The 21,967-nt window shown below is 43.6% G+C and overlaps 1 protein-coding gene across 12 annotated transcripts in view; it reads right to left on the bottom strand.

Annotated features, from left to right (window-relative positions):
* The window catches only part of LOC139238943 (transcription factor 4-like), a 652,736-nt gene extending 643,526 nt beyond the window's left edge, over nt 1-9,210 (bottom strand). For 3 of the 12 annotated variants that reach the window (XM_070867517.1, XM_070867511.1, XM_070867510.1), the window contains exons 1-2: nt 7,769-7,976; nt 6,287-6,359 (exon numbers count right to left, since the gene is read on the bottom strand). In XM_070867517.1, the coding sequence (XP_070723618.1) occupies nt 6,287-6,359; nt 7,769-7,906 (211 nt within the window). In that variant the 5' untranslated portion in view covers nt 7,907-7,976. Of the gene's footprint in view, nt 1-6,286; nt 6,360-6,594; nt 6,666-7,096; nt 7,676-7,768; nt 7,977-9,129 lie in introns of those variants that run through there. The other 9 variants (XM_070867518.1, XM_070867567.1, XM_070867512.1 and 6 more) reach the window with 7 other exon arrangements.
* Between the last annotated feature and the right edge of the window lie 12,757 nt (nt 9,211-21,967).

Here is a 21,967-nt window from a genome sequence, read left to right on the forward strand (position 1 = left end):
TTTTTTTTTAAAGTTCCAACTTTGTTGCATTGGATCAGCATTTGCATTTTCCTGAAGACAAGTCATGTTTATTGTCTTTAACAAAGAAGTAAATAACTGAATCTTCCCCAGTGTTTCAATGGGTTAAATATACTGCTTTCAGCTGGGGGGGGGGGGGGAATGAGGCTTACTCGTGACCTCAGCACCCCCATTCCTCATTATTCTATGACTACTACTGAAATTCCCCAAACAAGAGGTGAGGACATGAAGAAAGACCTCTTGGGTGATGCATCAGATGTCTGTAGAAATAAATGCACACCAATCCAAGCTGTAACTTTCAACAGAGCAGGGGCAAAAGGAGGGGGATTTACAAAAAAAAATTAGAAAGAGAAAAGATCCAGATACACCAAAACATAGTGCTACTTTAGTTTAATTAATACTATATACAGTTCTTTACAAGCTGAAAAGATCAAAAGGAAACATCAAACGATTTTTTTTAAAACCTTAAATGCAAGTCAAGTCCAATCCAAATGGTTTACACATCCTTCCTAGAAGATAAAAGTTGCTCGCAAATATGCAAAAAGCCAGTGTTAAATTAAGAGGGGCTTCGGGAAAAAAGGCACCAAGCACAAGGAAGACAAGTAACTGATATAAAACATGCTCACAACATGCTCGGAACAAAGCAAAAGAGTCAAAGTTCTAAAGAAAGATTGCACTGATCTTTGAGCACAATTGTGAAAGATGCCAAAATCAATTGTGAAAATATCACAACATAAAAGACGCAGTAAATATGCAAATGTCAGACAAAACCACCACGTGCACCAATATAACTGCCCTCCAATCAGGGCAACTGTGGTAGATCAACAAGACAAGTTTTGCAGAAGTCAAATTTTCTATGCTGCTTCCAATTTTTTTTATGTTAAATAGAATTGTCATCTACAGAATAATTTTTCTGACCAGCAATTAAAAATACTCTAATATTAGATCTCTATTCAAAGGCCAATCCCTGAACAAAAAACAGTGAGTAGCAATTTATCAGCCAACATGGCTAATCGTTTTGAAAAACAGAACCAGGAATTTTAGCCAAATAACTGTGCCTGAGGAGTCACCTTTAACAGGACAGAAATGGACATTTTTTAAATAAATCAAATGTTGTGACAATGCAGCAAAACAGAAATCATCATACGAACAACAATACTGCTTTTCCTCTCGGCACAAAATTCAGTCGCAGATGTAGAGCAACAAGATAAGTGGATGTTGTGTACGCTTGTGTTTTGTTATCTGGAACAATAGAACGGGAACGGGGAAACTAATGGTCATCCACTATTCCATCCATGCCAGCACAGAATTCCAAACAAATACTTGTGGTCATAGAAATTCACAAACATAATTCCTCAACTGCTGCTTCAACCCCACCAACCTATTGGTTCTGTTAAACATTTATGTTTTCGTTCAGAACGGGGAAGGGAGTACTCCAGTCCCCTAAATTGCGAGCTTAGGGAAAGGAGGACTGATTTTTCCTGCTCCCTACTACACACCTCAGTGTAAACATTCATGTCATTAACTGTTATCTCAGTCTGAAGCATGACAAGCCACCAGTGTGCTCCAGTGACCCATCCAAAAATTCACATTACCAGCAAGGAAAAAGGAATGCCATGCAGCTCCTAATTGATCAGCAATTCCACAGACCAGTATGGCTTTGCTTGTCCCCTAAACCAAGCCGTGTATTTCTTTTTAGCAAAATAATTCAATCAGGCCATAATCCAATGCAGAAAAAGAATGCATACTGTTAGATCAAGTTACCACATTCAAGCCATTAACTACTTCGATGTAGCTGTTGGTTCTTGCTGTGATTAACCTGGATTTTCAATATTAATAAACATTCTTTATTTCTATTAACTGAACTAGTCTTGAAACATAACTAAACTACACCCATTTCAACTCGTGATTTCAAAAAGGCAAGACCTGCTCCCTCTCACCGTTCATCACGTTCAACACCCCAACAGAATTGTCAACATAGACCATACTACGTGCGCTAATTCTGATGTGTGAACATAAAACATTACAACAAAGCCTTCTAACTTGGACAAAAGAGGTTACGTTTCCAAGAGAGGGAAAAAAACAGACATGATTAATGGTGCTCCTCATATCAGGGGTTAGCCAAAAAGCTGTCAGGCAATCTTTTTCAGCAGCCAAAAGATAGAATGGCACAATTGAAGGCAAGTTCCAGGGTCAAGCAAATCGGAATGGATGGGCTTTCCCTCTTATAGACACAAATATATTTGTGGTAGACTTCTAGTTTAGATATTTCCCACAAGGTGCTGAAAATAATGAAGATGTTTGTGTTCATTTCATTACATAATTTTTGGTTACACCCCTGAGCACCGACAATCAATATATTATGGCACCTCAATTATTTGGAATACAAACAGTAAGCAAATCTCCATAAAAATAAAACAGTTCGAAAGTCAAGGTAACGTGTACAAAACATCTTTAGGAGGTACTTTTTTTTTGCAGCAAAATTGGAACGTTAAACCCACCAGGCCAAGGAATGCTGTCAGAACCTTTTGAAATACAAAAATAAAACCCTTTGGGCTACCCGTCCACAGTTCTATGCAACTGCTCATACAATTGATAGTTGGGGCATGCCAAATCCGCCAGCCTGACTTGTACGCTTACAGTGCAACAATCAGGGAATGAACCAACAGTGAGTCATCTTGCTCCTCGTAATTACTCAATTTAACCCTTTACAGGACTGTAGAGGCATCAACATTCTAAAAGTTAAAAAATATAATTTACAGAAAAAAAAAACTTTTTCCACAAAAAAGTTCATCCAGATTAAAAATATTCTGTACAAACTTGCAACAGAAATTTTAATCACTATTACAGATATCCTACAATTTAAATATTTGTAAAAACTTGCAAAAAAGCACTACCTTTATTTCTTACAAATGTTATTCTGTATTATAGGTTTGCTATTATTTGTTATTTTCCTAATTCAACATAACTGTATAAAATAACAGTGATGTGATAAGTAGCTAAGAACATTATAATGGTGTATTCCACCTACACTGTAATATGATACTTCCTGAAAATAGATAGATTCCGCGAGAAAACAGACTGCAGTTGAGAAAGAAGAAAAACTAATATTCTGAAACGAAACAAATGCTATGCTTCCATTGAAGGAGGAAAATGTATCTATTATGCAAGATCAGAAACTGAAATTCTATGCAAGCTACATACTAAAATTATCTCCACCAAGCAATTAAAAAATAGCATGAAATTTACCAACATCCACTGTATTCATTCCTTCTAATTGAATACAATATCTGTAGTTTTAATTCAACATTGTCATTATACATTAGACTACAATGCATTTGCAAGTCAAAATCAGTTATCCTTCTACACAATAACCATTGTGGTTACATTTCTCCTTTTAGATTTCATTCTTGCCTTTCAGTTGCTAATTGAAATATATTATACACTGTCCTATAATACACACAGGTAACACATATTTTCACATTTGTTCCTGTTGATTTCAGAAAATGAAGCAAAAATAAAAATATGTTCTTACAAGTCATTCAGTAACAGGAACCGTCGGCATCCCCTCCCAACCCAGAAAGAACAAGTGTAAGTAAGAGAAGAGCTGCCAAGGAAAAGACTGAGAATTTAGCACAATTATATAGATATCTCGCTCACTCAGGAATCACAGGAAAATATCGATGGGTGTACTATTAGGGTTTTCCCATTTTAACAGTCCACTTATTACTGTGGCTCTGCTTTTTTTTTAAAAAAAAAGGTTTTTAATATATTTAAATAAGAAAATGTAAAATTTGTCACATCAAGAAATTAATTCCCTTCGACACATAGTTGTGGCGAGATTAATAAATATTCCATTGGCTTTAAAGGACAAAAAAGACTCATTTGCATGGTACGAACTCAAGAGCTTAAAATATAACTAAGTAATGGTCTTCCAGGAAATGCAACTGTTTTTTTTTAAACAAAAAGATCACCAAGACAAAAAAATGCCTCAGATAACATGGGTCGCACAATTGATATTTTATATGTAAATGGGTTTGGTGTAGAAGAGTAAATGTTGTGTTTCATTTCATCTGTCTGAGAAAACCATATATCCCATGAAGGAATATACACCTGTCCTAGCAAGAAGAATCTGACTGCATCATCACCCTCTCATCACAGCTTTGATTTTTTACACTAAAAATGGTGCAGTTCAGGAAAAATAAGATTCAAACCATAACTTAACTGTTTACATGTGCTTAAATATTGTGGGGGGGGGGGGGGGGGAAAGAGAACATAGTTCAATTGATACATAAACCCGAGTCCCTGTCAATTATCGCCATGTAATGGAAAAAACCGCTAACGTTAAGAAATAATTAGCAAGCCTAACAAATATTGGAGTTTCTGATCCCTTGTCTAGTTTGTACTGTTAGCACATTACTGTTAGTCACTTTTCTTTTTTGGAATTAGACAGCACATTAATAAAGCATTAGTTTGCCTACACAGTACCAAAACCCACAGATTACAAAATTCTACAAAGCATTCACAATACATGCAACAATCCCATACATTTTAAAGCAAATGCACCCAGAATCTCAATTAACTTGTCAATTTCAAATCAATTTCACAGAAACAACCATTCATCTGATTTGCATACAGATGGTTAAGACGCTTGAAAAATTTGTAAACTATTTGCAAACGTATTACAATAAAATCACAACTTTTCCATGTGAAGTAATTGCAGAAATTCAGAGTAGGAACTCTTCATTTTGGCACAAATCTAAATACAGACCTGCACTACAATGTTACATTGTAGCACTTTAAAAAATGTGTATCAAAACTGAACATTTTCTGTTTTCAGCTGCCTTTGCACAAATTCTGAACATCTATGCCATCCAACTGCTACTACATTTTTATTTGGTGCAAACACATTTTTAAAATAATTGGTGACATTATGCCCTATGCAAAAGCACATACAACTCTGACAGTGCAAAATTAAAGAGGGGAGAGGGTCAAAAATCTTTGCATTTCATGTTGCCATCTAAAAATATCAAAAGTCACTAAATTACCTATAAATCGATATTAGTTCATGCATCTCAAATGCTGTATGATTCTTTCTTCAATGTAGCTTTCAAATTTCCTGATATTTGGGTATGAAAATCACATTTTGTCTGTAAAGTTTCTTCCTTTTATATGTTATAAGGTATTTTAATACATTAGCCAGAACAGATCTACCCATCTCTCTTTCTTTCTCTCTCGCTCTCCCTCCCTCCCTCCCCCACTTCAAAACTTTATTTAGCTTTGTTAATAATGTATTCCTGCATTTTGTTTGAAACAAATGCAACATATGCCATGAACAACATTACTTCAATCATCTAAGAAATTAATATACCCAGCAGAAATCTGTCAAAAAAATAGCTTTTAGTAAAAAAAAGTGTACTATGCATTAAAAAAGTATAATTTAAAAAAAAATCTAAATATGCATTTTGATTTTTTTCATTCAAAACAAATTGAAGGAATTCCTCAGAATTTTAAAGCATGCTTATGCAGCAAGGATTTACATTCTCTGTGTAACCTTTACAACTAAAATGAATTTCTAAGTAGCAGGTGTTATTTGCATCTAAACAAGATTTGATTTATAAGAGTGACTTTTCTAAAATTCAACGATCATGTATAAAAGTCTCGATCCTATTGGTATCACTGAGTTTTGAAGGTTCTGCAAATACTGCTGAATCAATCATATCAGCCTTGCAACAAATGACCTGATCCAACGACTTGCATAGCAAGTTACTTCGCAGCATTCCCGCACAAATACCTGTAATAGACAGGTAGCCTCCCTGTCCCCCCAACTCACTTCATAAAATGGTCAACTATTGTTTAGAGAATATATACGATATTTTATACATACATGCATTCAGTGCCAATGATAAGGCTGCAGTAATTGAAAACAGAAGGTTTTTTTTGCAAAAGGTCTAACTAACCCTCACTAATACCTCGTTATTTTTTTAAAAATAATAATCGATACTGGACGACCTGCTAAATCAAAACTCGACTCCTGTTAATATTGCAACGAATCACCGTTAGTTAACGTGGAAGATACCCCGTTCACAAGCGAGTTAGTTCAACTGCTGTTACAAGACAGGTTAGAAGAGTAGTCCAAGCAAGTTAAGACAAATGTGCTTGACTCGAATCGATAAAGATTCCTAGGAAAGAAAGCTGAAAATGCCGAACAGACAAACACATCTGTTTTTAAAAATATATATAAACACCGAAGTAGTGATTTACATACTTGAGCCCCCGAAATGGCCACTTCCCAGGGAGGTTGGTCCATTCTTCCCACTACTCACAGGCGGTGAAAACATCTACAAGAAATAAAATTATAATAAAAATTGTAAAAAAAAAAGTCACTGCTCAACAAAATGCTTCAGATTCTCATCCCAGACTTAAAGACAGCATCTCCTCTCTTACGCAACACAGCAGTGGCAACTCGTTTCCACTATCAACATGGGGGGGGGGGGGGGTGGGGGTTAAAAAAAATAAAATAAAAACAAAAGTCGGTATGAAAAGTTTCGCGGCACTTAGTCGCACAGATCTTACCATAGACACGCCTGCGCCCCTTTTTCACGAGTACTGGATTTGATTACCGATTAACTCTTGGAGCCACTTATCTGCGAGCACAAACGTTAGGGAGAGAGAAAAGCAACAAAAAAAAGAGAAAAGGGTTGAAATCGCCACCGGCTATATTTCCGCCTGGCACTACTCTCCTGACCAAACTTCCGAAACCCATTTCTCAGAGAAGATATTCCTCCAGCAGCCTCAAAAGTGCCCTATTTAAACGCGATCTTCGAAAACAATTGTTAGCACATCGCAGGATTAGAATTGAGTGGACTGTTATGTGACTTGTTTATTTATTTATTTTTTTGGCTTGGGAAGTTTCTTATTGTGCAGATATTGCTAAATACACAGAGCATTACGAAAGGCCAGGAGGAAAGTGCTACTGTCTTAACTGGCAACGCTCCTCTCGGCTACCCCTGGCTGTACTTGAGATCTTTGCCGTGCACTCGCCATCTCACCACCTGCCATGAATGGGTTCTCTTACCGCACTGAAATCCAGTAAATCGCTCAGCTCTTTGTCCGTCCCTAAGGCAGCCATTCGCTGTTGGTGATGCATTTTGACAAAATTACACAAGCCTAGAAACATGGAAAATCAAAAACGAATTCCCAAGTTTAATGTTTTTTTTTATTTCTTTCGCACTCGATTTTAAACAATTCACCAGACTTCGAGTTGCAAAACACACGAATGCACAAACGAACAACACGAAATCACTGTACTAGCGGCATCATTATGCAACAGGAGGTACTTAAAATGAATGAATCCGACATCGATTCCCCTCAAACTCCTAGGCTCCACATCTCTCGACACTACAAGCAATTTGCTTCAAAACAAGCTCTCATCAAAATGACCACACGCATCTTCTGAATAAGAAACAAAACATCAGCACTACATGTGCAAAAAAATCCCTACACAACCAAAAAAAGGCCTTGATAAAAATTTTCCCTGGTGGATAATTTGGATCTCCATTCAACCGGGTACAATATCCAACTTTTAACGCAAAAGAACTTCGCAAATTTAACCTTTCTGCCCACAAAATATCAAACAACATGAACTACTTCTCAACTAACCCAATGGCATCTGAACCCCACCCCCTCAAAAAAAAACTTTTACTGCAACAATGTATGTTTTGGTATCTTTGCTGTAAAAATGAATTACCTTGATCTCTTTTGTTTTGATTATCCAAATAAATGTATTGGACCAATTTTTTTTTAAATCCCAAATTTTTAGGGAAAGAGAAACCACAGATGTTCTTTCTGACCAGCGTTTTGCTGCGGATTTTGCTCCTAAGAGCATAGCAATCAGAGCGGGATGCAGTTTGGGAAAGTTTCTGGAGAGAGTGTCTACAGTTTTGGAAGATCAGAGGCTGCAGGGAGACATTGCTACTTTCAACATCGTGACATTTCTTTTTTTTGAAAAAGGCACACTGGATCCAACCTAGATCCGGGACACTCCTGACCTTTGGTAACCCGTCGTTACGCGGCGCTGTCTGTCTGCGAGACTGCCTGAGGGTCCTCGCAAACTTTCCCATATTAAAACCCAGTGCCAACATTGTGGCTCGGGCACTTGCTGTACAAACTGGCTCGCTGGTTTCTAGCGCTCATAACATCACCATTCATTGCAACCCCCCCGCACAACCAACAACCGCCGGTGTGATGCAACATGACAGGAGGGCACCTGCAGCTCCAGTCCTCAAAAGGCAACTTTGCAAAAAAAAAACGCCTAATGCAAACTGTTGTGTGTATATTTGACAATTCCCGATCAAATAAAGAAAATGGAAGCGGCATTTATTTACAATGGCATGCAGCGAGAAACGGTTGCAAGGGTTAAGATGGACGTGTGTTGTGTGTGTGTGTACATGTGAGACAATAATAAACTTTCTGGGGTTTGCAGAATGGTTCGAGACGAAGTGATCACAACCTGCTTGCGAAGAGATTTAAGAGCAAGAGGGGTCCACCACCTGAGTTAGATGGAGTCAAAAGAGATGCATTCAATCGTTTCAATTTTTTTTAAACTTCCGATTGAAATCTGAATAAGCTTCATTTTTTTAATTCCACCCATCGGACTATTTACAATGCATTCATGCAATTATTTCCAACCTCCGCCCACAAACAAAGTTAAAATGGCAAGAAGAGGACACTCATAGAAAAGCTACAAAATAACGAGGAAGAACACATTGTTGCCAGTTCCATCTCAGAGGCTACAAAGTTACTGAGCAGACAAACGAAAGCGAAACATTTGTTTCCGGGGGCAGGAGGAGGAGTGTCCCCCGCAGGAGCGCTGGCGAGCAGACACCACAAGCCCCCTCTCACCACTCAATGCACTGCAGACACCAGCAACATTGCAAGGATCATTCATTCTTTTCAAAGAGAAATAAACATTTAAACGAGCCACACACTTCCCCTTATTTTTTTTTCTGCTGCTTTGTTTTATTTCCGCTCCCCACCCACTCTCCTTTCCCTACTTTTTATTCACTTTTCTTCCATTCAAATAATTTGTATTTTTTCTCTCTCTCTTACCCGGTTAGACTCTCGTCTCATTTTTTCCCGGTAAGTGGGTTTTCTCAGGCGCAAGTCTGCCTGGACTGCTGGCCCCGCCCCTCGGCGGCGCCCATTGGTTCAGGTGCATTGTGACGCAGGGTTCCAAATGGAGGCGGTCTTCCCCTCGAAGCCTGCTGATTGGAGGACGCCCTTGTGTCAATCACAACTTCGGCGCCTCGGCGGCACGTGCTTTCACACATGTGTCAAAAAAATCTCCCACAGAGAACAATGTTTCTGCAACATGTGAAGCCCTAGATATATTGGTCCGGGAATTGAAGGGAGTATTCACAGGGTTGGCCCCAACAGGAGGGGTTGAATGCTTGGAATAATTGGTTGTTAACCCTATTTGGTGCAAGTTTTCAATTTGTGTTTTTCACCACTAAAATTGTGGCTGTCAAAAGGGAATTGGATAAGTACTGCGAATATTCCCTTCAAATACCGGACCAATACATCTAGCAAGAGAAATGTCAAGACTCTAGAGCAGAGTTTTGGGAAAAATAAGCAGAGTGGGCCAGGAAGGGACATAGAGAGCAACAAAGGTAATAGGGCATCTATGACTACGGTGACATAAGGGAAAAATCGAAAAAAAGTCCAAGCTAAAGGCACCATATCTGAATGCGTGAAGCATTCGTAATAACATAAGAAATAGGAGCAGCAGTAGACCATACGGCCCCTCGAGCCTGCTCCGTCATTCAATAAGATCATGGCTAATCATTGACCTCAACTCCATTTTCCCACCCGATCTCCATATTCCTTGATTCTCCTAGACTCAAAAAATGTATCTATCTCAGCCTTGATTATATCCAGAGACTCAGCATCCACAACCCTCTGGGGCAGAGAATTCCAAAGATTCACAACCCTCTGAGTAAAGAAATTCCTCCTCATGAGACTGAGCCCCCTAGTCTAGACACTCCAGCCAGGGGAAGCAACCTCTCAGCATCTACCCTGTCAATCCCCTTCAGAATCTTGTATGTTTCAATGAGATCACCTCTCATTCTTCTAAACTCCAGAGTGTATAGGCCCATTATGCACAATCTTTCTTCATAAGTCAGCCCTCTCATCCCAGGAATCAATCTAACAAACCTTCATTGCACCGCCTCCAAGGCACTTAAATCGTTCATTAGCTAAGGAGACCAAAACTGTGCACAGTACTCCAGGTGTGGTCTCACCAAGGCCCCGTACAATTGTAGCAAGACTTCCTTACACTTATGCGCCAATCCCCTTGTAATAAAGGACAACATACCATTTGCCTTCCTTATTGCTTGCTGCACCTGTATGCTAGCTTTCTGTTTATCTTGCATGCGAACATCCAAATCTCTCTGAACACCAACATTTAAAAATTTCTCACCATTTAAAAAATATTTTGTTTTTCTATTCTTCCTACTAAAGTGAATAACCTCACATTTCCCTACATTATATTCCATCTGCCACCTTACTGCTCACTCACTTAGCCTATCTATATCCATTTGCAAGCTTTTGTGTTCTCCTTGCAGTTTACTGTCCCACCTAGATTTGTATTGTCAGCAAACCTGGATACATTACACTCGGTCCCTTCAACTGGGTCATTAATATAGATTGTAAATAGCTGAGGCCCGAGCATAGATCTTTGCAGCACCGAACTAATTACAGCCTGTCAACCTGAAAAAGATCCATTTATCCCTACATATGAGGAGACACTGGATCAACTGGGACTTTATACACTGGAGTTTAGAAGGATGAGAGGGGATCTCATAGAAACATATAAGATTCTGACTGGACTGGACAGGTTAGATGCGGGAAGAATGTTCCCGATGTTGGGGAAGTACAGAACCAGGGGACACAGTCTTAGGATAAGGGGCAGGCCGTTTAGGACTGAGATGAGGAGAAACTTCTTCATTCAGAGAGTTGTTAACCTGTGGAATTCCCTGCCGCAGAGAGTTGTTGATGCCAGTTCATTGGATATATTCAAGAGGGAGTTAGATATGGCCCTTACGGCTAAAGGGATCAAGGGGTATGGAGAGAAAGCAGGAAAGGGGTACTGAAGGAATGATCAATCATGATCTTATTGAATGGTGGTGCAGGCTCGAAGGGCCGAATGGCCTACTCCTGCACTTATTTTCTATGTTTCTATGTTTCTGCCCCTTGTTATTCCTCATCTCCAACCAGATTGATTATACTTCCTGATCATCCGATCCAAGATCCTTTCTCTCCGCTATCGTTATGTCATCCTTTATTGTCAGGGCTACCCTTTCCTTTAGCATCCTGTCGGTCTTTTCAAAACATCAAATACTCTGGAACATTTAGTTCCCAACCTTGGTCACCTTGCAACCACGTCTTTGTAATGGCTATTAGATCAAACCCATTTGTCTCTGTTTGTGCCATTAGTTTGTCTATCTTGTTACAAATGCTTCCTGCATTCAGATAAAGAGCCTTTAATTTAATTTTTTCATCATTATTCTCTGCTTTGACCTTATTCTCTGCTGCACTGCTATCATTAAACTTTCTGGGGACGAACTTGTTGAAGGCCAAGTCCCGCCCAAGTGCCGCCCAAAAGGCCACAGATGGCCACCGAGTGACTGGGTGTCAGTTTGGGTGGAAATTGATGAAAAATAATTTTAAAAGTTGGGCCGGTGGCAAACCAGCAACGTATGCCATCAAACTGAGCGGGAGCGGGCAGGTGCTCCCAATCTCAGCGGCAAAGACTCTTGCAGCCAAAGTGCCGCCAAGGATAGAGTCAGGTCCACGGAGATTCGAAGATGTTCAACTAAAAATGATTGGGAAAAAAAAATTACCAGGAAGACCTTCAGGGGAACCCATTAAAGTAAGTCGCTGTGAAAAACAATGTATTAAAACGTTCATTAACATTTTTTTTTCCGTTTTTTTAAATTATCTTGGGGGTTAGACCAGCTTTAAGACCATCAACTTTGGCCCCTCTGTCCCTTCCTGTCACACTCTGCTTATTTTTACTCAAATTTCTAAACCACTCTGTTGCATTGACCTTCCTCTTTAGATTTCTGAATCTCCCCTCACCTGACCACTCACCCCCACACCCCCCCCCCCCAATTTTTTAGTTTAAATCACTATCTACAGCCATAGTTATTCGATTTGCGAGGACGCTGGTTCCAGCCCAGTTTAAGTGGCGCCCTTCCCTACGGTACAGCTCCCTCTTTCCCCAGTACTGGTGCCAGTGCCCCATGAACTGAAACTCCTTCTTCCCACACCACTCTTTCAGCCACGCATTTAATTCTCTGATCTCTTTGACCCTATGCCAATTTGTACATGGCTCAGGTAGTAATCCAAAGATTATTACTCTTGAGGTTCTGCTTATTAATGTAGACCCTAGCTCCGCAAACTCCCTCAGCAGAACCTCATTCCTGGTTTAACCTATGTCATTGGTTCCTACATGGACCATGACAATTGGATCCTCCCCCTCCCACTCCAAGTTCTTCTCCAGCCACGGATATCCTTAACCCTGGCACCGGACAGGCAACACAACCTCCAGAACTCCCTATTGCAGCTGCAGAGAACAGTATTCGCAACAAAATAGATGAATTAATAGCGCAAATATAAATTTGATCAAATAGCAATTATGGAGACGTGGTTGCAAAGTGAACAAGGTTGGGAACTAAATATTCCAGGATACTTAACTTTTAGAAGAGAAAGGCAAATTGTAAAAAGAGGAGGGCTAGCCCTATAATAAAGGATGGGATAAAGACAGTAGAGAGATTGAATCTTAGCTCCAAAAATCAAGAAGTAGAATCAGTTTGGGTGAAGCTAAGAAACAGCAAGGAGCAAAAAAAATTGGTGGGAGTTGTTTATAGGCCCTGTTGTGTCTCTGCACCTTGTTACAAACTCACACGAGGCATGGATATATCAGACACGGTCATTCTGTGACCTTCACTTTATTCCCAGGACTAAAGAGTGCTGATCCTGAGTGGGACCACCCCTTTTATACCTGGAAGCCCAGGTGAGGAGCTCACTCCCTGTGGTCAGGGTATGCATTACAAGGGTACAGGTACAGTATGCATGAGTTACAGTTACATACTTATAGTCATTGCAAGAAGGTGAAATACATGACATCACGCCCCCCTTTGGGCTTTTAGTTTCAGAGGTTAAGTCTATCGGGTGGTCGATGCTCTCTCGTGGAGCGCCACAGTTGTGGCTCTGGTGGCTGAGCCACGGCACGCGTCTCTGTCACTTGAGGTGATTCCGGCCTGTCCGGGCTGGCCGCAGGGACTGTGCATGCTGAGGGCTGTCTTTGTTGCTCGTGCTCTGGCAGTGGTGTGGGTGCTATCTCATCATGCTCTTCTTCCGGTTCCTCCGTGTCTGCACTGAACCTTGCCTTTACTTGGTCCAAGTGTTTGCGGCATATCTGCCCATTGTTTAGTCTGACCACCATGATCCTGTTTCCTTCTTTGCCAATTACGGTGCCCTCAAACCATTTGGGTCCCAAAGCATGGTTAAGAACAAATACTGGGTCATCTATTTCTATACATCTCCCCCTTTGAGCCTCGATCATGGAGCTCGGTTTGCCCTCAATAATGTCTGCCAGGGCTGGGTGAATAAGGGACAGCCGTGTCTTGAGCATGCGTTTCATGAGGAGTTCCGCTGGCGGGACTCCCGTGAGCGAGTGCGGCCGGGACCTGTAGGCCAGCAGGAGGTGCGATAGGCGTTACTGAAGGGAGGGTCCTTGGATGCCCTGCTTTATGACTTGGACCGCCCGCTCCGCCTGGCCATTGGAGGCTGGCTTGAACGGCGCTGTCCAGACGTGCTTGATCCCATTGCCCGACATAAACTCCTGGAATTCATGGCTGGTAAAACACGGGCCATTATCACTGACCAGGATGTCCAGCAAGCCGTGGGTCACGAAAACCGTATGCAGACTCTCCACAGTGATGGATGTCGTGCACGAGTTCAATATGATGCACTCGATCCACTTCGAGTATGCATCGACAACAATCAGGAACATTTTTCCCATGAACGGGCCCGCATGGTCCACGTGAATACGTGACCATGGCCTGGTGGGCCAGGGCCACGGGCTGAGTGGGGCCTCCCTGGGGGCATTGCCCAGTTGGGCACACGTCGTGCACCTGGGAACCCAGTGTTCCAGGTCTGAGTCAGTCCCCGGCCACCACACGTGTGACCGGGCAATGGCCTTCATTAACACAATGCCAGGGTGCTCGCTGTGGAGTTCCCTAATGAACGCTTCCCTTCCTTTCTGGGGCATGACTCCATAACAGGCAGTCGGCTTGGACGGAGAGTTCATCCATCTGTCTCTGAAACGGCCTGACTTCCTCGGGGCACGCCCTGTGTGCGGGCGCCCAGTCCCCAGTCAGGACACATTTCTTTATCATGGATAGGAGGGGGTCACTGTTGGTCCAGAGTTTGATCTGGCGGGCTGTGATGGGGGAACCCGCAGTGTCAAAAGCCTCAACAGCCATGACCATGCTCTGCTCCGACGCCCCCTTGGTGGTGGCCAGTGGGAGCCTGCTGAGCGCGTCAGCGCAATTTTCGGTGCCTGGCCGGTGCCGTATGGTGTAGTCATATGCAGCCAGTGTGAGGGCCCATCGCTGTATGCGAGCTGACGCGTTAGCGTTGACAGCCTTGCTGTCAGACAACAGGGATGTTAACGGCTTGTGGTCTGGCTCTAGCTCGAACCGTCTACTGAAAAGGTACTGGTGCATCTTTTTCACACCGTACACACACGCGAGTGCCTCCTTCTCGACCATGCCGTATCCACGCACTGCCTGGGAGAGCGACCTGGAGGCTGGAGTCGGCCGTCATCGTTACCCTGCTGCAAAACACACCCAACCCCTTAGGATGAAGCATCGCATGTTAAAACCAGTTTTTTACAGGGGTCATACAAAGTCAACAGTTTGTTGGAACACAGCAGGTTCCTCGCCTTATTGAAAGCCCGTTCTTGACAATCCCCCCAAGATCATTCACAACCTTTACGGAGGAGCATATGTAACGGCTCCAACAATGTGCTTAAGTTCGGCAGGAAGTTCCCAAAATAGTTCAAGAGTCCCAGGAATGATTGCAACTCCGACTTGTTGCCGGGCCTGGGCGTCCGGCGAATTGCCTCAGTTTTTGATTCAGTGGGCTGGATCCCGTCTGCGGCAACCCTCCTGCCCAGGAACTCGACCTCTGGGGCCAAAAACATGCACTTGGCCTTTTTCAGCCGCAGGCCTACCCGTTCCAATCGGCGTAGCACCTCCTCCAGGTTGTGGAGGTGTTCCTCGGTGTCTCGACCCGTTATAAGGATGTTGTCTTGGAACACGATCGTTCCAGGGATGGACTTGAGCAAGCTTTCCTTGTTTCGCTGAAAGATAGCCACTGCCGAACAAATGCCAAACGGGCACCTATTGTAAACAAATAATCCTTTGTGTGTTGTGATGGTGGTCAGAACTTAGATTCTTCAGCCAGTTCCTGAGTCATGTAGGCCGAAGTGAGGTCCAGCTTCGTGAACAGCTTACCACCTGCCAGCGTGGCAAAAAGGTCCTCTGCTCTTGGGAGCAGGTATTGGTCTTGCAGTGACACTTGGTTGATGGTGGCTTTGTAGTCACCACAAATCCTGACCGAGCCATCTGCTTTGAGAACGGGAACAATGGGACTTGCCCAGTTGCTGAATTCAACGGACGAAATTATGCCCTCTCTGAGCAGCCTGTCCAGTTCACTTTCAATTTTTTCACTCATCACGTGCGGCACCGCTCTGGCTTTGTGGTGCATTGGTCTGGTCTCCGGGGTGATGTGTATCACTACTTTGGTGCCCTTGAACGTTCCGACACCGGGTTGAAAGAGTGACTCGAATTTTTGCAATACCTGCGAGCATGAACTTCGCTCCACGGATGAAATGGTATACACATCCCCCCATTTCCAATTCATCTCAGCTAGCCAACTCCTAGCCATTTCCCGGAACAATCCAGAGTGGCAGCCGGTTCTGTAATCCATTATGCGTTACCACCAAGTTTGCACTGCCCAGCACTGGGATGATCTCTTTGGTGTACGTACGTAGCTGCATCTCAATGCGTTCCAATTTGGGCCTGCTAGTTCTGTGTGGCCATAGTCTCTCAAATTGTTGGGCGCTCATGAGTGCTAGCTCCGGTATCCAGCTCCATGTGCACTGGGATGCCATTCAGTAAGACTTTCATCATCATGGGTGGCGTTTTGGTGAATGAGCTGTGGACGTCAGCCACATGAACTCTCTGAACTTCAGCATCCATGGTTGTTCCCCAGGCCTCATCCTGCATTTCAGACCCCTCGTCTGGTTCCTCTGTCGCGCAGACTAGCCTCGCTACTGCCTTTTTGCACATCCTGGCCAGGTGTCCCTTGACATTACAAATCCTACAGGTGTAAAGTTGGAACCTGCAGATTTTTGCAGTGTCTGCTCACACATCTCCAACATGAGCTGAGATTGCTGTTAACAAAAGGACTATTCCCAGGCGTTCCTCTCGGGTGGCCCTTTTGGCTGTTTCTAAGCACTCTGATGGGGGATGTTAATTGTCCCATCACCGGATGTATTGTTCCTCGTGATGGCATGAATTGCTGATCCCCTTTCCATTGTCCCTGTTGCCAGGAGCTTGTTGCTTCCTGGGTGGTGTCGAATTGCCCTTGCCTGCCTGCCTGGATGGTGTCGAATTGCCCTTGCCTGCCTGTGGGGTTCTGTGTCATTTTTATAACATTGATTCCCTGGTTCAACAACGCAACTTTAAAACCAGGGCTGTGTGCGTAGATTAGCTTGGTCTCCTCTTCCCCTTCCATAAAGGTCTGAGCTATCAACGCTGCCCCTTCTAAAGTAAAACCCTTAGTCTTTATGAGCTTCCTGAAAATGCCGGCATGATTAATGCCCTCGATGAAAATGCCCCTTAACATCTCCCCCCTGCAGGCATCGGAGAACTTACAGAGACTGGCCAAACACCGCAGTTCCGCCACAAGTCCAAGATGTTTTGACCCTCCCGAATCCGGTGAGAGTAGAACCGGTGCTGGGCCATGTGTACACTACTTGCCGGCTTGAGATGCTCACTTATCAGCTGGCTGAGCTCTTCAAAGGACTTATCCGCTGGCTCTTTGGGTGCGAGCAGGTCTTTCATTAGCGCATACGTCTGTGGACCACAGCTGGTCAGTAGATGCGCCCTCCGCTTGTCAGCCGCTGCCTTTTCCAGCCAGTCCTTTGTGACAAAGCTCTGCTGGAGTCTTTCCACAAAGTCGTCCCAGTCCTCACCCACACAGTAGCGTTCCTCTGTGCTGCCAATGGCCATCCTCGTGGTTCGGTGATTCCCGTTTCTCGTCGCCAGATGTTGTGTCTCTGCATCTTGTTACAAACTCACACAAGGCATGTATTTATCAGACACGGTCACTCTGTGACCTTCACTTTATTCCCAGGACTAAAGAGTGCTGATCCTGGGTGGGACCTCCCCTTTTATACCTGGAAACCCAGGTGAGGAGCTCACTCCCTGTGGTCAGGGTGTGCATTACAAGGGTACAGGTACTGTATACATGAGTTACAGTTACATACTTATAGTCATTGCAAGATGGTGAAATACATGACAGGCCCCCAAACAGTCGTTGTAATGTAGGGCAGCATATAAAGCAGGAAATTAGAGGCACATGTAACAAGGGTAATACAGTAATCATGGGGGACTTTATTCTATATATGGACTGGGCAAACCAAATTTGCAGTAATAGTGTGGAGGACCAATTCATGGAAGATACAAGATAGTTTTCTAGATCAGTATGTTGAGGAACCAACTAGGGAACAGGCTATTTTAGATCTAGTATGGTGCAATGAGAAAGGTTAATTAATAGCCTTGTGCAGGTTCGACCTCCAAATCTGGAAACCTTGGGACCAAGGCTGTTCCGGATTTCAGGTATTTCCAGATTTCGGAACGTATTTCCGACATCCCAAGACCGGAAACTCCCGGGCCAAGGTTCGCATATTTCTGGATTTCGGAACAGAAATCCGAAGTCCCAAATCCGGAAACCGTTGAGTTGACTTTCACGTAACTGCATTTTCCAACAGCGCGCTGACCCGACCAAGGAAGGAACACCGGAGGCAGCGGGGCGAAGAGGAGCAGCCAGCACCAGGACACAGCGCGCGTTTCCGACGTCCCGAATTTTGACTTTTGCCGCACCCATATTCTGGGCGGAAAAAACTGCCCGAGGAAAACCTGCATTGCAGCCCGAAAAACAGCGGTAGGTATGAAGTTAAATTAAAGTTTTTATTTTTTAATTCTTTTTCAGCGATGTGGTAGGTAATGGTTTTGTGAATGTTTTGTGAATTTTTCTTTTTCTTTTGGTGTGTGTCTGTGCATGTGGGGGAGGGGGATTATTTACAGTTGCAAAAAAATCTTATTTGGTTCAGCAGTGATCCGTAGTTAGAAAAAAAACACCCAGGAAAAACCTGTGTTGTAGCCATTGGGACAGCAGGGTAGACATGAAATACAAACAAGGCAAGTTAAAGTTTTTATTTTTTAATTATTTGTCAGTGATTCAATAGTTAAATGTCTTGTGAATGTTGTGTGATATTTTATTTTTTATTTTTTGCAATTTAAAAAAAATGTTTTCACCCCTCCCAAGGCCCAACTCGCAGCAGTAATTGGCCTCGTACTAAAGATGGCGAGGACCACGGTTTCCGCTGATTTTTACCTTTATAAAACAGCGGAATGATTAGCAGTAACTTTGGCGAAAAAATACTGCTATCACCATTTAAAAAAATGTCTGGATTTTCGAACATTTGCCGAATTCTGGAAGACCCCTCCACGGATCAGCGTGATGTTCAGATTTCGGAACATTCCGGATTTTGGAACTCCGGATTAAGGAGGTTGTACCTGTACTAAACGAATCCTCAGAGAAGAGTGACCATAATGTGATAGAATTTTATATGAAGTTTGAAAGTAATTTAGTTAAATCCGAAATTAGGATATTAAATCTAAACAAAGCAAACTACGTACGTATGAGAGACAAGTTGGCTAAGGTAGATTGGGAAACTTAATTGAAAGTGTCATGTATTCAACTATCATTGTAACCCATGTATAAGCTGACCTAAGTTGTATACCTTGAGAACAATGACCACAAGGGGGTGAACTTGTGGGAGACACTCCTAACCTGGACTTTCAGGTATAAAAGGGGAAGCTCCACCCACATTCATGACTTGAGGTCTTGGTAATAAAGGTAACTCGTCACAGAATGACCTTCTCTCAAGTATGGGCCTCGTGTGCATTTATACTGTACAGTAAGGACATATCATTGGCGACGAGAAATTGGGATTTAAACTACGCGAGCATGGCCACTAGCAGCACAGAAAAGAGGTACTGTGTTGTTGATGATTGGGACGACTTTATTGAGAGACTACAGCAAAGTTTTGTCACTAAGGAATGGTTGGGACAGGATTCGGCCGACAAACGCAGGGCTCATCTCCAGAACGTACTCCCGGATGAAGGACCTTCTAGCGCCAGAGAAGCCGGCGGACAAGACTTTCGAAGAGCTCAGTAAGTTGATCGGGGAACATCTTAAACCGGCAAGCAGCATGCATATGGCGAGACACCGGTTTTACTCGCACTGGCGGCGAGAAGGGCAAAGTGTTCCAGACTTCGTGACAGATCTCTGGCAACTGGCGAGCCTATGTAAGTTCACAGATGCATGCAGAGCGGAGATGCTGCGAGACTTTTTTATTGAGGGCATCGGGCACGCTGGGGTTTTCAGGAAACTGATTGTGACCAAAGACTTGACCTTGGAAGCGGTGGCTCTGATAGCCCAGACATTTATCTCAGGGGAGGAAGAGACCAGAATGATGTATGACAAAAATCTTGGCTCAAATGCGGCAAACGACCAGGGAGTCAACATTGTGAACGCGGCACACAGTTCTAGAGGCAGCCAAGGGCAATCGGACATGCCCCAGCATGTACTCCAACCCAGAGGGGGAATTCAACAGAGACAATGGCTAGCTGATCGCAATGGACAATGCAGCCAGTAATGGGGCCATCAACACCTGTTAATGGTGCGCTTAAGGACAGTTTCAGAGACAGTCAGAGACAATCGACTGGTAATGGACCTTTTGTTTCCAACAATGTGGTCTTCAGCTCATGCTGGAGGTGTGGAGACAAACACCCAGCCAGAGCTTGCAGGTATCAGCAATATACCTACAGAAACTGCAACATCAGCGGTCACTTGGCGCGTATGTGCAGGAAGCCTGCAGCCAGATTGATGTACGAGGAGGATGGAATGATGTAAGCCCTACGAGGCCGAATGAATACTGGGGGAAATCGCTGGAAGCTGAAGTTCAGTGAGTTCATGTGGAGCACATACAGTTCATTTACCAGGACGCCACCGATAATGATGAAAGTGCTCCTCAATGGCATCCCAGTATTAATGGAGCTAGACATGGGGGCCAGCCAGTCCCTGATGAGTATCAAACAGTTTGAAAGGTTGTGGGTGTCCAAGGCCAGGAAGCCAAAATTACTGCCGATTGACGCACAGCTACGGACATATACAAAGGAGAGATTATTCCGGTGCTAGGCAGTGCCATGGTAGTCGTGACCCACAAAGATTCGGAGAACAGGTTGCCACTCTGGATTGTCCCGGGGAACGGTCCCGCACTACTGGGGAGGAGTTGGCTTGCTGTCATGAACTGGAAATGGGGCGATGTCAATGCAATTTCTTCTATGGAATGAATATCATGTTCACAGGTCCTGGACAAATTTGACTTATTATTTCAACCCGGCATCGGCATTTTCTTGGGGGCCAAGGTAGTGATTCACATAAACCAGGACGCCAGGCCAGTACACCACAAGATGCGGGAAAAGATAGAATGCGAATTGGACCACCTGCTGAGGGAAGGCATCATCTCGCCAATCAAATTCAGTAACTGGGCGAGCCCGATCGTGCCGGTGCTCAAGGCGGATGGATCGGTCAGGATATGTGACGATTACAAGGCCACCATCAATCAGGTGTCACTCCAAGACCAGTACCCGCTACCGAGAGTGGAGTACCTCTTTGCGACGCTATCTGGTGGCAAACTTTTTTCGAAATTGGACCTGACCTCAGCTTACATGACCCAGGAGCTGGCAAGTGAGTCGAAGAAGCTGACCACCATCACGACACACAAGGGGTTGTTTGAGTATAACAGATGTCCGTTCAGGATTCGTTTGGCCGCTACGATCTTTCAGCGAAATATGGAAAGCCTCCTCAAGTCGATTCCAAGGACGGTGGTTTTTCAAGACGACATCTGCATCACGGGTCGTGATACTGAAGAACACCTCCACAATCTGGAGGAGGTGCTACGCAGACTGGACCGGGTCGGGCTGGGACTGAAAAAGGCGAATTGTGTCTTCTTAGTTCCAGAGGTAGAATTCCTGGGGAGGAAGGCAGTAGCAGACGGGATCAGACCCACTGCGTCCAAAACAGAAGCGATCCAGAGAGCACCCAGACTCCGTAACACGATGGAGTTGCATTCGTTCCTGGGGCTCCTGAACTATTTTGGTAACTTTCTTCCCAAATTGAGCATGCTGTTAGAGCCGCTACACGTGCTCTTATGCAAAGGTTGCGATTGGGTCTGGAGGGACAGCCAGGAAAGGGCTTTTGATAGACCATGCAACTTGTTATGCTCCAATAAACTGTTAACGTTATGTGACCCGTGTAAGAAACTTGTTCTAACGTAAAATGCGTCGTCCTATGGGGTCGGGTGTGTTGCAGCATGTGAATGCCAATGGTCAGTTACAGCCGGTAACTTATGCCTCCAGAAGTCTGTTCCAGGCAGAAAGGGGCTACGGGATGGTAGAAAAGGAAGTACTAGCATGTGTATATGCAGTAAAAAAAATGCACCAGTACCTGTTTGGCAGGA

Source organism: Pristiophorus japonicus, chromosome 2, assembly GCF_044704955.1.
Source record: "Pristiophorus japonicus isolate sPriJap1 chromosome 2, sPriJap1.hap1, whole genome shotgun sequence".
Taxonomy (NCBI): Eukaryota; Metazoa; Chordata; class Chondrichthyes; family Pristiophoridae; genus Pristiophorus; species Pristiophorus japonicus.